Source organism: Octopus bimaculoides, chromosome 4 (assembly GCF_046866305.1).
Source record: "Octopus bimaculoides isolate indiv1 chromosome 4, ASM4686630v1, whole genome shotgun sequence".
In the NCBI taxonomy this organism is placed as follows: Eukaryota; Metazoa; Mollusca; class Cephalopoda; order Octopoda; family Octopodidae; genus Octopus; species Octopus bimaculoides.
The window spans coordinates 143,151,107-143,169,348 of record NC_142931.1 but is presented as its reverse complement, the minus strand read 5'-3'; the positions used below and the strand labels follow the sequence as shown (position 1 = coordinate 143,169,348).

General features: G+C 38.5%; 1 protein-coding gene across 50 annotated transcripts in view; it reads right to left on the bottom strand.

Annotated features, from left to right (window-relative positions):
* The window catches only part of LOC106872026 (DISP complex protein LRCH3), a 249,406-nt gene that overhangs the window by 154,681 nt on the left and 76,483 nt on the right, over window positions 1-18,242 (bottom strand). For all 50 annotated transcript variants that reach the window (XM_052967554.2, XM_052967550.2, XM_052967558.2 and 47 more), the window contains exon 3: window positions 6,177-6,306. In XM_052967554.2, coding sequence (XP_052823514.1) covers window positions 6,177-6,306 — 130 coding nt within the window. The remainder of the gene's footprint in view (window positions 1-6,176; window positions 6,307-18,242) is intronic.

The following is an 18,242-nucleotide window of genomic DNA, read 5'->3' as shown; positions in this document are numbered from 1 at the left end:
TAACTGAGAGGTCAAATTTCACCCACGTCAACAAGGATCAGAGATACTCTCTTTACTCGCTTACTTGTTTCAGTCATTTGACTGTGGCCATGCTGGAGCACTGCCTTTAGTCGAGCAAATTGACCCCAGGAGTTATTCTTTGTAAGCCTAGTACTTATTCTATCTATTTTGCCGAACTGCTAAGTTACCAAACACATCTTTGGTCTTACATGTCTATCCCATCTTTATCTCAGACACAGCGTCTCTAGGATTACATTATCAAATGCATCCTCATATTTTTTTTATTAGATAACAGAGTTAGATTCAAATAAGATTTAGCTGCTATTACAGGCAGGCCATGCAACTCATTGGCCTTTTGTTTTTTTTTAGCAATGGTGGTTCTGACACTTAAACCTTCTTAAGACATCTTACATCTTACAAAGAGCAAACCTGTGTCTTGTATAAAAAAAACAAAAAACAAAAGTTTACACAGTCTATAAAACTGCAGAAGGGACGGGTGAAATTAAAGTAATTTACAACAGAAAAAAAAAACCATGTCATTAATTTGTGTGTCACTTGCTTTTTTAATTATAAACTTCTAAAAAAAATCCTATTAACCTATATTAATTGCTAAGAGAATAGGAACTTTATTTTAGTGGCAGAGGTATAAGTAGGAGAAAGGGCAACAGCAGACATGACTAGTTGGCAGGGCCTCTATAATAGGTGGGAGAAAAGAAGGAAGGAAGTCCCTACAAAGAAGGAAAGGAAGAAAGCATTAACCTCACATCAATCACTGAAGTCAGTTAAAAGTACCCAAGTGTTGGGTGCTGGCATTAAAACCATGTTATAGAATAGGTCCACCACTCAGAAATCAGCCCCTATCAATCTTCCACAGTTTCCAGTAAACTAATTTCAATTGCAAGGCTTGGATTGAACCAAAGCTATGGTGGAAACTTACTTGCCCAAGGTACAATAGAGAGTGACTGGACACGAATCCGTAAACTTCTGAGACACACAGCCTTGTTTTATACTGTGTCTCCAAATGGTTTGCTGTTAAGCAGTGGTGGGGGAAACACACACACACATATATATATATATATCCCGGCAAGCCAAGTAAGATCGTTGCCAGTGCCCCTGGACTGGCTCTTGTGCGGGTGGCACATGAGATGCACCATTTTGAGCGTGGCCGTTGCCAGTACCGCCTGACTGGCTCCCGTAGGATTTTTGAGTGAGATCGTTGCCAGTGCCCCTGGACTGGCTTGTGCGGGTGGCACATAAAAGACACCATTTCGAGCGTGGCCGTTTTCGTGCGGGTGACACGTAAAAGCACCCACTACACTCTCTGAGTGGTTGGCGTTAGGAAGGGCATCCAGCTGTAGAAACTCTGCCAAATTAGATTGGAGCCTGGTGTTGCCATCCGGTTTCACTAGTCCTCAGTCAAATCGTCCAACCCATGCTAGCATGGAAAGCGGACGTTAAACGACGATGATGATGATGATGATGATATATATATATATATGCACATACACAATGGGCTTCTTTCAGTTTCCATCTACCAAGTCCACTCACAAGGCTTTAGTCAGCCCGAGACTATAGTAGAAGGCACTTGCCTAAGATGTTACGCAGTGGGACTGAACCCAGAGACATGTGGTTGGGAAGCAAGTTTCTTACCACACAGCCATGTCTGTGCCTATGGTCAAGTTTATTTGAACAGAGTCAATCTGGGACTAAAACAACAATAACATGAAACTGTAAACTTTACAAATGTAGTCCAAACTCTTGCAGCAACAATGGTTCAACAGCCAACAACAGTATAATATATTGCTGTAGCCAATTTCAACATTTCCAGAAAATGACTCACAAACAATGGACAGAATTCTATAAATAAATGACTACATTGATGGGGGGTATGGGGGACAGATTAATGGTTAATGGAATAATAGAAATAAATATAAATTACAGAGAACTGAAATGAAATCAGAAACCGTTGAGTAAAAATAGTGAAATGGGAACCAGATTTCTTTAATAAGTTATTGTTTTTTTTAACTTTAAAAAAAAAAAATTTATGTAATAGGTTCAGGCATGGTTGTGGTAAGAAGTTTGCTTCCCGACCACATGGTTCCGGGTTCAGTACCACTGTGTGACACCTTGGGCAAGTGTCTTCTACTATAGCCCAGGGCCACCCAAAGCCTTGAGTAATTTGGCCGAGTAATTAAGAAGCTTATTTCACAATTATGACGCCAAAGTTTTCTGATTTTCCTTTTAATCTTTTAGTCTGGTAGGGAGGTAATGTCTCTGCTGCATTACAGGCCTCTAAAACAAGAGGGAGATTCCATTATATCAACTCCAGTACTTGATTCTACCTTTTTATTTTCTTTTTTAATGAGCACTGCAAAGATGAAAGGTCTAGCTACCCTCAGCTGAATTTGAACTTGGACTATAAAGGGTCATAAATACCAACAGGCATTTTATCTGATGCTCTAACGATTCTGCCAATCTAACAGCTAATGTAACAGATAATTAAATTACACGAAGCATAATCTAATTTTAAAAATATCTCTAGAACCAGCAACAGCCTTCTATGAGGAAATATGGTAGAATTCCAGGAAATATTGCTGGAGATAAACTACTGGACTTTCCAATCTACTGTTGATATTTTGTTGCATTCCTGAGTGGATCACATGCAGCTACAAGGATTTACAGGCAGTAAACCTTGTGGGAAAGTTGCCAATCTGTTCAATGATAGCTTTTTCAAAGGGAGATATCTAACACATCTGATTAATGCAACAAAGAAACTGGAACGAAGCTCCAGCTTTGTGTACTATAAAGGTGGAGATTTGTGAAAGGATTAAAAAAGGGCAGAAAATAAGGTTCCAACTATACCAGCTTCACCAAATTCAAGAGGAATTGCAAATGCCAAAGGCACTTGACAAAACAAAAAAAAAATTCTGCAAGATAAAACTAAAACTCTGAACAAGAACTTCACTTCTGCCAGGGAATGGTTAAATTAATTTGAAAGGCCTTCTTGTTGTGACCATCCCACATTTTAATTCAGACAAAGTGTATCAATAACTTACATCATAAGTTCTCAAAGTGGGTGCTACCCCCCCCCCCCAGTGAGCATTGAGAGGGTCCAGGTGGGCGCTGGTGTCTGAAGAGGCGGTAGAGAAAAGGGAGGCATTGGGAGAAAGGCATTGGGAGAAAGGCATTGGGAGAAAGGCATTGGGAGAAAGGCATTGGGAGAAAGGCATTGGGAGAAAGGCATTGGGAGAAAGGCATTGGGAGAAAGGCATTGGGAGAAAGGCATTGGGAGAAAGGCATTGGGAGAAAGGCATTGGATTGGGGGGACGCTTATGAATTTATTATTAGTGTTGTATACAAATTATATAATATATTAAATATCAAATGATTCATAGTATATATAAATTAGTAAAATATAAAATTTCTATTTATACATAAAAATAGGGGTGGGAGTGCTGAGGGTATTATGTGGCCATGAGGAGCGGGGGCAGTGGCCCAAAAAGTTTGAGAACCTCTGACTTACATTAATCAATGTGCACTTCTCTTTTTTGTAATTTCATAAGGTATGATGAGGCAGATTTGGTAGTTATTTCTAGCTGGTTGTATTATAACAGAGGGTCTGTTGTTGTTACTGTTTAGTCCTGACTGGCCCCAATAAAGCTAACATCTGGCCAATGACATTCTCAGCACAGCCATCTCATCTTTTATATAGGCACAGCAAATCTAGGACTACATTATCAATATGTTTATTCAATTCTTTAAACTGACGGAGTGTGGTTTTAGGGGAGATTTCAGTATATCAAGTGACTGCACAGAGCTGCCCCCCATTGGCTTTTGTGATTAATCATATGATGCCAGAAAATAAACCAAATTAGGAATATAATTTGTCTTTACTGCACAACTTGGTACACGTACCACAACCAACTGCACAACTTGGTATATGCATCATGTTATCTGACACAGACATCAAACAGTGACCTCATGTTATATTATGTAAAGTGTGGAGATCAAACCATGTTTAATGTAAACTTCATCTATATACTGAGTGGGAATCAACGAGATGACTGCTAAAAGGTAACTGGTAGACAGAGTGGAAACAGGATTGATGGCAACCATGATAATGGTGGGTGGTGGTGGTAAGAATAGTGGATAGTGATGGAGTAGATAGTGGTTGTGATGGTTGTATGAGAGTCGGTGAATGGTGGTGATCGTAATGATAAATACCATTTAGCCTCAGGCCAGGCCTGATAAAGCAGACTTAAAATCAAAAAGGTTACAGACGCGACTATTTCAGGTTTTGTTTAGACACAGTATATCTAGGACTATATTATCTAAGGTGTCAATTTAAAAAAAAAAACATTTGGTTTTAGTGAGTGAGATTTAGCTGCTATTTCTAGCAGGTCAAGAGGCTACAAAGAAGCTTCTTCAGTGGCTCATATTCTTTTTACTTGTTTCAGTCATTTGACTGCAGCCATGCTGGAGCACTGCCTTTAGTCAGACAAATTGACCCCAGAACTTATTCTCTGCAAGCCTGGTACTTATTCTCTCAGTCTCTTTTGCTGAACTGCTAAGTTACAGGGATGAAAACACACCAGCATCAGCTGTCAAGCGATGGTGGGGGTACAAACACAAACATATACATATATATATATACACACACACACCCAATGGGTTTCTTTCAGTTTCCGTCTACCAAATCCACTCACAAGGCTTTGGTCAGCCCGAGGCACTTGCCCAAGGTGCCACGCAGTGGGACTGAACCCAGAACCAGTTGAAAATTTATTATTGATGTCCAGATGAGAGAGAGAAAGAGGGGATACTGGTGGTGGTGGTGAGTGAGAGTAGATTCATCCTCATGTAATGCCTGTTTTCCATGCAGGCATGAGTTGGACAGTTTGAAAGGAGCTGCAAAGCCAAAGGACTGCACCAGGCTCCAGCTGTTTGAGGATGGTTTCTATGACTGGATATCCTTCCTGATGCCATCCACTTTACAGAATGTACTAGGTACTCCACGCGTGGCACCAGCACCAGTGCTTTCCATGTGGCACCAGCACCAGTGCTTTCCATGTGGTGCCAGCACCAGAGCTTTCTGCATGATACCAGCACCACTGCTTTCTGTGTGACACCACTGCCGGTGCATTCCACATGGTGCCAACACCAGTGCTTTCCATGTGATGCGAGCATTCATGGTTGCCAAGTTACTTGCAAGACAAGAGCACCTCAGCTGCGAGAGGAAGCTCTGTGCCAGGTGAGAGGTTGGAGTATGAGAACGCAACAGGGATAGCTGCTTTATGACAGGAGATACTTGGCAACTCAGTCAGATGTCACAAGCAGGGCTACAGAAACAGACTGGACAGGGAGGACAGTGCAACATGTCTAGAATGTCATGCTGCACTTCATATGATTCATCAGTGCATATTGCAGTGTGCAATGCCTGCAGCCGTACAGAAACAGATGAGACACCATATGAGTTGTCAATACAATACTCATCAACAAGCCAAAGACATGATGGATCTGAGAAGACAGAACTGAGTCATACTTCATGGTGGACCAAATACCTGTATGCCATATGAGCGCTCAATCAGGGATGGCTGAAGGTGATTGCAGGTAAGCAAGGAGTTGATGATGGACAGTAGCTCTGGGAGGGGAGAGAAGGTGCAGAAAGGAGGTGATTGGTGAAGACGGTAGGTGGAAGAAAAATGAGGGGGAGGGGAGTAAAAGTAACTGAGAAAAACCAGTGGGGTGAAGTATGTGTCTGGTCTGCTTCGCAATTGACAAACAAAGCAGAATCAATGAGGGAGTCTCTATATTGTTGCTTAACCTGCTAGAAATAGTCATTGCACCTTCCTCAAATCATTATTCTGTCAAAAGCAATACTTATTATTCACATTGTTTTGAACCAATCATGCATTTTCAGGTAGCTTTGAGATTTTGCTGAGGAAACTTAAGTTTTAGAACGACATTGTAGGGTAGGTGTGAGAGGCCAGATCCGGCCAGGTTGAACATAAAACAGGTAGGATCTTTTGGCTGGATATGGCTGGTTTAAATGCTAAAGGGTTAAAAAAATGGTATTCACTGGTTTGAAAAAAAGAAAAAGACATGGGTTTGCACAATCAGAGCAGATCTTGTGATCAAACTCACAATATACAAATAAAACAAGATGCAACATTACTTACCAAATCCATTAATCGTTCTAATTTGCAAATTTCTGGGGGCAGAGAAACTAATTTGTTGTTATTTGCCAATAAAACCTCCAACATAGGTAGTTGACAAAGAAATGCTGGTAACATGGTTAGTTGGTTTCGACTGAAAGTAGACAAAGAATGAACTGGGTTTAGAACATTTATAAGACACACACACTGACATAAATATTCTATTACAACTCACAAGAAATTGCATCATGAATGACCCTTTTATAAACCTATTTTTATGCAAACACATCTGAGACCATTTCTGGTTGGTTCTCGGCTACAAAATTTCCAAAATTTGAATTGAAACTTTCACAAAATTATGTAAAAAATAATTAAGAGTGACAAAAGTGGTATTAATAGCAAAAAGCAATCTTTATGTCCAACATAACTTGGGTATTTTATTAAGAAACTGTACACTGCATTATTAACCGACAGAGAGTCTCTTACATAGACATGTGGTGCATAAAAGCACTCGTAGCTGTATCATTGAAAGACAAGAATCATCTGCTACAGCCCCCAGAACTGCCAGATCACATAATTTTGCCGTTTTGGGTTCCTCAGTGGCAGACGTTTGGTAGCAACATAACAAGTCAAATCTTACTATCAACGATATATAGAATTTCAGTGTCCTTTCAAGCACTAAGGTCGCAAACAGCCAGCAGGCTTATTAAAAATTATCATTAGCAACAGAAGCAGTATTAATACTAAAAAGCAATCTTTATATCCAACTTGATGTAGACGTTTTGTTAGAACATTGAATATTGTGTTATTTGCCAAGAGCAGCGATTCTCAACCTTTTTACCCTTGCGTAACCCTTAAAATAAATTACATGTCTCAAGGAACCCCTGCACAGAAAAAAATTATACCATATCTTTCTCATCGTAGTTCATGTTAACGGTTATTTTAATACTTTTCTCGCTGGATTGCGTGTTCATTTCTCTTTTTGTCAACTGTGATTTTATTTTTGGTCTTCTATATAAATGAAGATATTTCCTCTGTCTGGCTGCTTATCTCTCTACAAAACGGAAAGTTACATTGCGGAACTGTTATTTTAACGATTTGTATTTATTTATCACCTGACAAGATACATCTGCACCACTGAATGCTCCTGAATCAGTTGTTAAGTGTTTACTTGGCTTGATAGGCCTTCTTCTCAAGCACAGCAAAATACCAAATGGACTCAGTCATTTCCGCTATGAGGCCCAACGCTTGAAGCCCAGCATAATACCAAATGATCTCGGTCCTTGCGAATGCTCAAAAGGTGCTTTTATGTGCCACCAGCACAGGTGCCATTTGCGTGACACCGGTATCTGTCACGGCTACAATTTTACTTGGCTTCTCTACCAAATTCTTATTCCCAAAGTTAAATGACCCCCACAAACAGTGTACTGCATTAGAAATATCATGAGAAAAGGCTTAAACTATAAACTGACATCATATTTGTCATCATATTTTATAGTTATTCATTGACATTTTTCTAAATATTTACACATACACCAAAAGTTTTATTACCATTTCTCATCATTTACTGTTAAACAGGTTTACTAGGTTACACATACACTCATGTACGTGTGTTAGCGTGTGTGTGTGTGTGTGTATTTTAATTCAAGTGAGATAAACAGAAATTACATAATCTGCTGACAGTGTAAGTGTGTTAATTTAGTAGATAAGCAGGGATTATCTGATGTGTATGGTCAACCAACCTATGTACACACACACACACACTTTGTTTTAAAATGCGATCTATGAGTATTACTACGGCCATTTATTGAATGTAAATCTGTTAACACTTCTAATAGATGTTGAGGTGAGCTGCTATATAGTTGCTCAACCTGCTAGAAATAGCAGCCAAATCTCCTTTAATTCTGTTACCATATTTCTGTTGAAATGTACTGTTTTTATTTCAATTAATTTTGACACTAGAGAACATTTTCGTAAAATGACTTGATCATTATTAAGCAGGTGTTTAGAACATATGAAATTTTGGTGTAAAGTTTTTAGATCACTTTAACATGAAATGTTTATCACAGAACCAGGGGTGGTCACAGATGGTTGGTATCAAAAGCGTAAATTCATATGCCACTTTCTTTAAAAAAAATGGAAAGGTATGATGGTTTTAGAATAGGTACATTGTGTTCCTACATGTTATAAGGGGCAATTAAAAAGGGTTAACAACCAGACGGGCATCTGGCCACAAAACAGTAACCTCAGGAAAACTACCCAACCTACAACAACATGGAAAAGCAGACAAATGACAATGATGTTGATGATGATGGCAGCAACGGTGGTGGTGGTGGTGTTGCACTGTCTGAATGAATGATGAAATGGCTTAAAATGTCTGTTTACAAGAACAGACTGACCTCAAGCAACCAACAACCACTCATCATTCAGTTGAGAACTTGTCATCACAATCATTTGTCCGAACATTTTTACTCAAACCTAGAAACCATCTCTAGCTAAAATCCAGCCTTCCAGATGTTTCCACAACCCACAATTCACTATCTGTACCTTAACAGACAGCTAGGAAATGCAGGCCTGAAAATTTCCACGATTCTGTTGCCAGATCTAATTTAGTTTTTCAAAAAGTTAAAACACTAGAAACTTGCCTTAACACCATTAGTCATGTTTTAATTCTAGACATATCCTAATTTTAGCCATATCCAATAGGCATATTTCCCATCCTTAGGCTGCTAGGGTGGGGGGTTCCATCCCAACCACTCACTGCATATCAATGTTTTAACATTTCTCTCAGAAACTGGTTCAATGTTGAAGCAATAAAACTTTTCAAATAAAGAAATACGTAAAAACAACAGTCTCTCTTAAAATAACATTATCTTTATTTTTTGTATATATGGGTCCTTGTGGACAATAAAGAAATTATTATTATTATTATTTTTATTATTATTATTATTATTAGTAGTAGTAGTAGTAGTATTTTATTATCATCATCATTAACAATAAAAAGAATTGTAAAACATTTTCTTTTTTTTATATGTTACTCTTTATTTTATTAAATTTTGGTACATTTTAGAAGAAAATTTCTTAACCAAATTAGCCACAATTTTCAAGAGATTTTACATGTAAAGTTTACGGCTAAGGGAAACTTTTTTTTTTTCTAATCAGATTGCCTTGGCTGGTATGCATACATGCCAGTGCCAAGATTTAAGTAAATACACACACACAAACACAAATTTTAAATTATAAATAAATAAATTTTGAATAAGCAACTCTTACATAATGCTTTCTAGAAAATTCTTAGATTTCTTCTACTCTGCCATTGGTTACATCACAAACATGTAAATGCATATATAGTTACATACATATGCATGTGTTTGTATTACACACACACACACACGCACGCATACATACACACACACATACATACACACACACACACATACATACATACACACATATATATGTAGTTGAAGTGGATCATGCAATGATTTTGTTTTTATTGTTTCAAGTAGGAAATAATATGGCTAACATCTGTAGAGAAGGAGAGAGAGAGAGAGAGAGAGAGAGAGAGAGACAGAGAGAATGAGAGAGGGGGGGGGGGCATGGGCAAGGTATTTAAAATAAATTAAAAAAACAAGGCCAGATCAAGTGGCTGGAGAGAGAGAGGGAGATGAGTAGACAGCTTGTGTATGATGATAGTAAATTGTGAGACAACTTGATAAATCACTTGTGCTCTAAATTACAAGTATTTTAAACATTTTTCATAAACACACACACACACACACACACACACACACACAAACAAACAAACACACTTGTTTGGCTAATGTCCATTTTTCCATGCTCGCATGGGTTTAAAAAGAGTCTTATTTGAAGAAGGATTTTATATGCTAATGCTTACTTATTTTTCCATGTAATCAAGGCCGGATTAAGACCAATTGAGGACCTAAGCGCTTGAAAGATTTTGGTGCCATCATATATATGTAATTCAAAAATTTAAACAATAATAAGCCACAAATTGATTTTTTTTTTCTTTTTTGCTTTTCAAAATGAAACAAAACTAAGAGGAGGGAGGGGAAATGTTTATTTTATCTTTTTATACTTCCACTTTATATCTGGTTTCTCCTACTTTTTTCTAATTGTCAAGTCTTCAATCAAATCCTCCCTACAATGCCATGAACACTTTGCAATTATATTATATTTCCAATCATATACACTACCTCGAATATTATTTTAGCAAGTTTAAAGTGATTTCTTTTGTGCTGTAGGCCATTCACCATTTCCGTGACACCTCCACTTCCTTTGATGCTCTAAGCATGTGCTTCTTTTGATTAATGGTTAATCCAGCGCTGCATGTAAGGGATTTCTGTATCCCAGCTGTGCCATATGACCAGTCATAATGTCAAAACCGTCATCATTTGCTCAAGCTGTGATAAGCATGGAATATCAACATTCATGTACATTTTCACACACACACACACACACACACACAACAAGTTTCTTGCAGCTTGCATCTAACAGAGTCACTCACAGACCATTGGTCAGCCTAGAGCTATAGTAGAGGACACCTACCCAATGGGACCAAATTTGAACCCACATGGTTGCATAGCAAATTTCTTAACCCCATAGCAAATTTCTTAACTCCAACATCAGTTGTCAAGCAATGGTGAGGGTGGACAAACATAAACACACACATATATATATATATATATATATATATATATATATATATATATATATATATATATATATATATATATATATATTCAATGGGCTTCTTTCAGTTTCCATCTACCAAATCCACTCACAAGGCTTTGGTCGGCCCGAGCTTACAGTGAAAGACACTTGCCCAAGGTGCCATGCAGTGGGACTGAACCTGGGACCATGTGGTTGGTAAGCAAGCTACTTACCACACAGCCACTCCTGCATGTAGTCACTTCTATTGATTCTAGCATGGCTACTTAATCTAGTAACCATGTAATCATGCTTATCAGATAATCGAGTTCACCAATACTGTAATGTCCTTCTTAGGGGAGTTACTCTCCTTATAAGGAATAAAAACAAGGAATTTTCTCTAGTCTACACATAGACACAACAATAAACTCTTGCAGTTTCTGTCTACCAAATTTCACTCACTGGCCGTTGCCAGTACCGCCTGACTGGCCTTCGTGCCAGTGGCACGTAAAAGCACCCACTACACTCTCAGAGTGGTTGGCATTAGGAAGGGTATCCAGCTGTAGAAACTCTGCCAAATCAGATTGGAGCCTGGTGTAGCTACCTGGTTCACCAGTCCTCAGTCAAATCGTCCAACCCATGCTAGCATGGAAAGCAGACGTTAAACGATGATGATGATGATGATGATGATGAAGGCATCAGTCAACTTGAGGTTTAGGTAGGAAACACTCCCAGTGCCACACAGAGGGAATGAACCCAGAACCTGAAAGCCATAAAGCAAAACATGCCTCCCACCAGTAACAGAGGCCCTCTGCCATAACTAGATGCCAATACACTCTAAATACCATCACTAACTCCTGCTTCAGCATCTGTCTTCTTTAATCACTCAGATAAGGGATTTAAATATAGTCTGTAATAGATTCAAACACACACACATACACTTGAATGTGTGTACAAGCATGTGCCTATTGTTTTGTTATAGTTTTAGATATTACACATGGGTGAAATTCCTTCTTCAATGTTTGCTGCTGTAATACATTTAAAAACACTTATTCTGAAGTATGTGTAGAAATAAGTGTAAATGTGTGCACACGATTTTGCAATTGAGTGTTTTCATAAGCATAGAAACAGTGAAATTTAACCCGGCCAAAGACCATCGAAATTTTGGAGTCGCTGTTTACGAAATCGTGCACATGTGTGTGTGTGTGAAGGTTTACATTCTTTGCTTTTCTCAAAAATTACTAAGCTATGAATGGTGTTATTGTTGACATTTGGTTGCCAACAAATCATCCAATAGCTTTGCAGTTTAGAAGATGAGTGGAATGGAAACTCTCTTACCTGGAAAACTGATTAAGATTAGCAACGGAAAGAGCATCCAGGTGCAAAAACAGTGCTTCAATAATATGTACTCTCTACAATGATGAGGGTCCCAGTTGGTTGGATCAATGGATTAGCCTGATCATGAAATTAATGAGCAAGTGGCTGAGTACTCCATAGACATGCTTAACCTTAATAGAATGTGACGAGAATAACCCTTTGAAATACAGGTATAACTCATTTGTGCCAGCTGAGTGAACTGAAGCACTGTGAAATAAAGTGTCTTGCTTAAGGACACAACGCATCACCAGGAATCGAACTCACAACCTTATGGTCATGAGCCAAATACCCTAACCACTAAGCCACGTACCTTCACTAACTTATAATAGCATAGAAAAAAAAAAGGAACATAAAATGAATGAATCACATACACATGTACATATGCACACACATACACACGTACATATGCACAAAAATGCACATACACGTACATATGCACACACGTACATATGCACATGCGCACACGTACATAAACACACACATACATATGCACACACACATGCACATACACAAACATGTGCACACATGTACATATGTACACACATACATGTACACATGCACATATGCACACACATGCATGCACACACACACATATGCATACACATACATATGCACACACATAGACATGTATGTATGTATGCACACGCACACGCACACACACACACACACACACACACACACAGAGGCACAGTCAGTTGTTACAAGGGCAAAGAAGATGCAGTACAGAAGACCAGCTAAGCAAGCCGTAGATCGGGTTATGAAAGTTATTGAAAGCATTGTAGGACTGCGATTGAGGAAGAGAATTAATCAAGACGAGAAGCAGTTTTGCTTTGTGCTGACCAGAGGGACCTAGCAATACTGTCTTCCAACTGAGACAACTGCAAGAATAAGAAATACTTAGCTAGGACTGTGCATACCCAGCATTCTCATATACTCTATAAAGGGGTCAATGAACAAGCAGAGGTAACATAAGGTCAAGAGGATTCTGTAGTCTTGTTGAGGACACGATAACACCTGTAGTGCAGGTGCTACAATAAAATATACCTGGTTTATTTTGTAAAGGGCTTGGCGTCAAGAACAGCCTCCACCCGTTCAAACCATGCCAAAAATTGAAACATATAAGACATAGTTGTCTGACCCATTTCTAGGAAAGCAGTAACTATGAATAAAAGCTGACCAACATTAACAATCTACCCAAACCACGCCATCATGGGAAGCAGGTGATGATGATGATGATGATGATGACGACAACGACGACGACGAGGATATTGGTGTGTGTGTGTGTGTGTGTGTGTGTGTGTGTGTGTACATATAGAAATATTTCTAACAACTTTCACAATTCAATATCAGTTGTTATGACAAAAAGCATCAAATATATAAAAAAAAACCAATGAATGGATGGTCAATATAGATAGATGCGTTGATTAAAATGTATTAAGCTTTTAATTCAGTCTATTGTTTAAGTGTGTCTCTTTGTACAACAGAGAGAAAAACACACAAATCAGACGAGCCTATTATTGTGAGTAATGGGGAACGGGCAGGGTTGTGGATAATCTATCAGAATAATTTGTTTACTTTGAATTACAGATCAGATATCACAAATCTAGAGGCGGGACAGGGATTTGATTACCAGCGATCGATGAGGAGTTTAGTGCAAGTAAGTTCTGCTCTTTGTGGATCTTAACATGTCTTTTGAGACCTCCACTGGATTTGCAAACCGAGAGAGATATATCTTGAAACCAACCAGACTATCAGATGCTGTTACACATCGTTGGTCACAATGCCCTTTACATTGCTTTAGCTTTCCAATGACGCCACTCCACTGGCTAGGTGAGTGTAGGTCAACATTTCCTCTGATCAAAGGGGGACCAGAGCAACATGAAATGAAGTGTTTAGCTCAAGAACACAATGTGCCGCCCAGTCTGGGAATCAAACACGCAATCTAGTGATCATGAGTTCAACAGACTAACCACTAGGTCACACACACACACACACACACACACACACACATTCTTTTCTTCTTTCACTTGTTTCAGTCATTTGACTGTGGCTATGCTGGAGCTCTGCCTTTAGTCGAACAAACTGACCCTAGGACTTATTCTATCGGTCTCTTTTGCTGAACCACTAAGTTACGGGGATGTAAACACACAAACATCGGTTGCCAAGCGATGGTGGGTGGACAAACACAAACACACAAATACATACACACATTATATTTAGACCATGATAGATCACTATCCACTAAACCTTTTTTTTATTTTCTCTCCCTGTTTATTTCTGTGTTCCTTTCTGTTGAAGAGCGTAGGGTCGAAACGTAAAAGATTTTCACTTCCCGAGCATTAAACTAATGCATCTGTTTGTTGTTTACACACCCGTCTTCATCTTTTGTTTTTTTTTTGTAAATTCTCACTATATATGTATGTATATATATCGGCTTCTTTCAGTTTCTGTCCGCCAAATCCACTCACAAGGCTTTGGTCGGCATCAGGCTATAGTAGAAGACACTTGCCCAAGGTGCCATGCAATGGGACTGAACCCAGAACCATGTGGTTGAAAAGCAAACTTCTTACCACACAGCCACTTCTGTGCCCATGTGAACATATATGTCATTCTCTCTGGTCTGGCATTAGCTTACCTTTCCATTCATAAAGGTAAACTTTAGAGTTGTCAGGCCAACTTTGGCACCTTACCAGAAAACTATGCTCTCAGGTTATGATTTGAGTACAAACCATTTTAAATGAAAAAGCATGTCTAATTCCAGTGGAGTGGTGGTGGTTTTACAGCTGACTGTCCTTCTAGACATCAAATATTTCTTTAAAATAAATCTCAGTGCCATTGATATTTCTGAAGAATTTTTTCACCATTAATTCTTCACTCACAAAATAGAATTCTAAGGCAGTAAACAATTCAGAAACTGGAGCCTTGCTTCAGTTCTAACAAAAAAAATTAAACAAGACAAAAATAAACAAACAAACAAACAAATAAATAAGGACCCTAAAGGGACAAGCTGCACTGCAGCAAAAATATACACCATCTTCTGGGGACATAACCTAAAAATAGTTGAGAGAAAAATAAGTGTGATGTTGAGAAGATTAATTTAGTCGTCTTTGAGAAAGATAAATAGATTGCTTTCTATGAAAGCATATTTTAGACAAGTTGTCAGTCTGCCAGTACCAATACACTTGTTACTGGATAAAGGGAAAGATTTGGAGAAGAAAACTAAATAAAAGAAATTCTTAAAAGAAATAGAAACTCCCTAATGAGGAAGTCTTGCTTCTAAATTTCAATGTAGTATTTATAAACGTACATGTGTGTGAAGTGAGAGGCGGGAGGGGGTATACATCCTTCAAACTTTTATGTTGTAAATAGGTGTTTGTGTATGTGTATCACGTTAAAAGCACGAGTGGTGGTGCCGTGTAAGAAGCAGTGGTGTCAGTGCCACTTCAAAAGCACCTGGTACACTCTAGGGTGGTTGGCATTAGGAAGGGTACCCTGTTGCAGAAACCATGCCAGAACAGACAATGGGGCCTGGGGTGGTCTCCAGCCTTACCAGCTCCTGTTGAACCATCCAACCCATGCCAGCACAGAAAACAGACATTAAATGACGATGATGATGATTATTATTATTATTATTATTATTATTATTATAATATATGTGTAAGGCAGTGAGCTGGCAGAATCGTTAGCATGCTGTTCATTGATTGGATTAGAACCTGTGATCTATTCAAGAAAATCTATCACATCTATAATAAAAACATGGTTGAGTGGGTGAAAATAGCAGGCAAGTTACACTCAAATTATAACCAACTGTCTTTAAAAAACAAAAATTACCTCTGCTACTATCAGCACCATTACCATTACTACTGCTATGTCATCACCACCACCACCATCACTACTATCATCAACAGCATCAACAATGACATAGCTTCCATCATTACCATTCCCTCCCAATGAAGTGTTCCAGGTTGGTAGAGGATAGTCTCTGATTCGACGTCACTAGATCCTACTGCATTGTAGTTTTTACACTACACCTATATATATATATATATATATATATATATATATATATATACGCACACACACACATACATATATACATACAGATATACATACATATACATACATACATACATACACATATATAGACATACATACATATATGCATGCATACATACTTATATATATATATGCATACATACATATATATGCATACATACAACATATATGCATGCATACATATATATATATGCATACATACATATATGTATATGCATACATACATATATGTATATGCATACATACATATATGCATACATACAACATATATGCATACATACAACATATATGCATACATACAACATATATGCATACATATATATATATATATATATATGCATACATACATATATGCATACATACAACATATATGCATACATATATATATATATATATATATGCATACATACATATACATATATATATGCATACACATACATATACATATATATATGCATACACATACATACAAACATATACATACATACAATCATACATACATACATAAAATTAATATAAACAGCAGGTGGCAATGTTTGACCGAAAGGGAGAATCATAATTGTCCCTACGACTAGGGTGCTAAAAAACACCTAGCAATGTAGGTGTTTTTTCAACACCCTAGTCACATTTAGTAACAATTATAATTCTCCAATATATATATATATATATATATACACACACACACTCACACACACACAAACGCACATGACGCTAAATGCATTGTCTTCTACGCTAACTGCATTGACTACACTCCACATATACGCTACGCTAACTGCACAGTATCTGCTGTGATAAAACTGCATTGTATATCGACTGCACTACGACTGCTGCAGTGAATGCACTATACTAACGGCATTATATTCGTTGCTGTTTAAAATCTTTAGAAAATCCATTGTTATACAACCAATACTTCTGACACAAAACTGTGAAGGCAAAGATAATCTTCTCACCTCATTTCACACAGTTTCTGTCTGTCTGTCTCTTTCTCTCTAATATGTTCACTACCTTTCAATGCATACACTAACAACCACAACTCCAAGCACTCCCATATATCTTTCTCTCTTTCTCTTTTACTTGTTTCAGTCATTTGGCTGCGGCCATGCTGGGGCACCGCCTTTAGTCGAGCAAATCGACCCCAGGACTTATTCTTTGTAAGCCTAGTACTTATTCTATCAGTCTCTTTTTGCTGAACCGCTAAGTTACAGGAACGTGAACACACCAATATTGGTTGTCAAGCGATGTTGGGGGAACAAACACAGACACACAAACATATACACACACACACATACATATATACGTTGGGCTTCTTTCAGTTTCCATCTACCAAATCCACTCACAAGGCTTTGGTCGGCCCGAGGTTATAGCTGAAGACACATGCCCAAGGTTTGACTGAAGACTGACAAGCCAGTTGGCTGCACCAGTCTCCAAACTGATCTGGCAATGTTTCTACAGTTGAATGCCTTTCATAATCCCAATCACTCCGAGAGTGTAGTGGGTGCTTTTTACGTGCCACTGGTACAGGAGCCAGTCAGGCAGCCCTGGCATCAATCACATTCAGACAGTGCTTTTTTATGTGCCACCGACACGGGAGCTAGTCAGGGGACACTGGCATCGGCCACATTTGGATGGTGCTTTTTATATGCCACCGGCACAGGAACTAGTCTGGCAGTTCTGGCATCTATCACGTTTGGATAATGCTTTTTACGTGTCATCGGCACGGGAGTCAGTCAGGAGGCACTAACCACAGTCAGGGGGCACGTGTGTGTGTGTGTGTGTGTGTGGGGGGGTTTAAATAAGAAATCAATGTCCAGACAATGTGATATTTCTAGGACATTTATGAATAGAAAAGTGGTCTTACAGCTGTTTCAGGGAAATGATATCCCATCATCCAAGACAAGTTAAAAGAGCTTCAATAGGAGAGAGAGAGAGAGAGTGTGTGTGTGTGTGTGTGTGTGTACACACCCAATGGGCTTCTTTCAGTTTCTC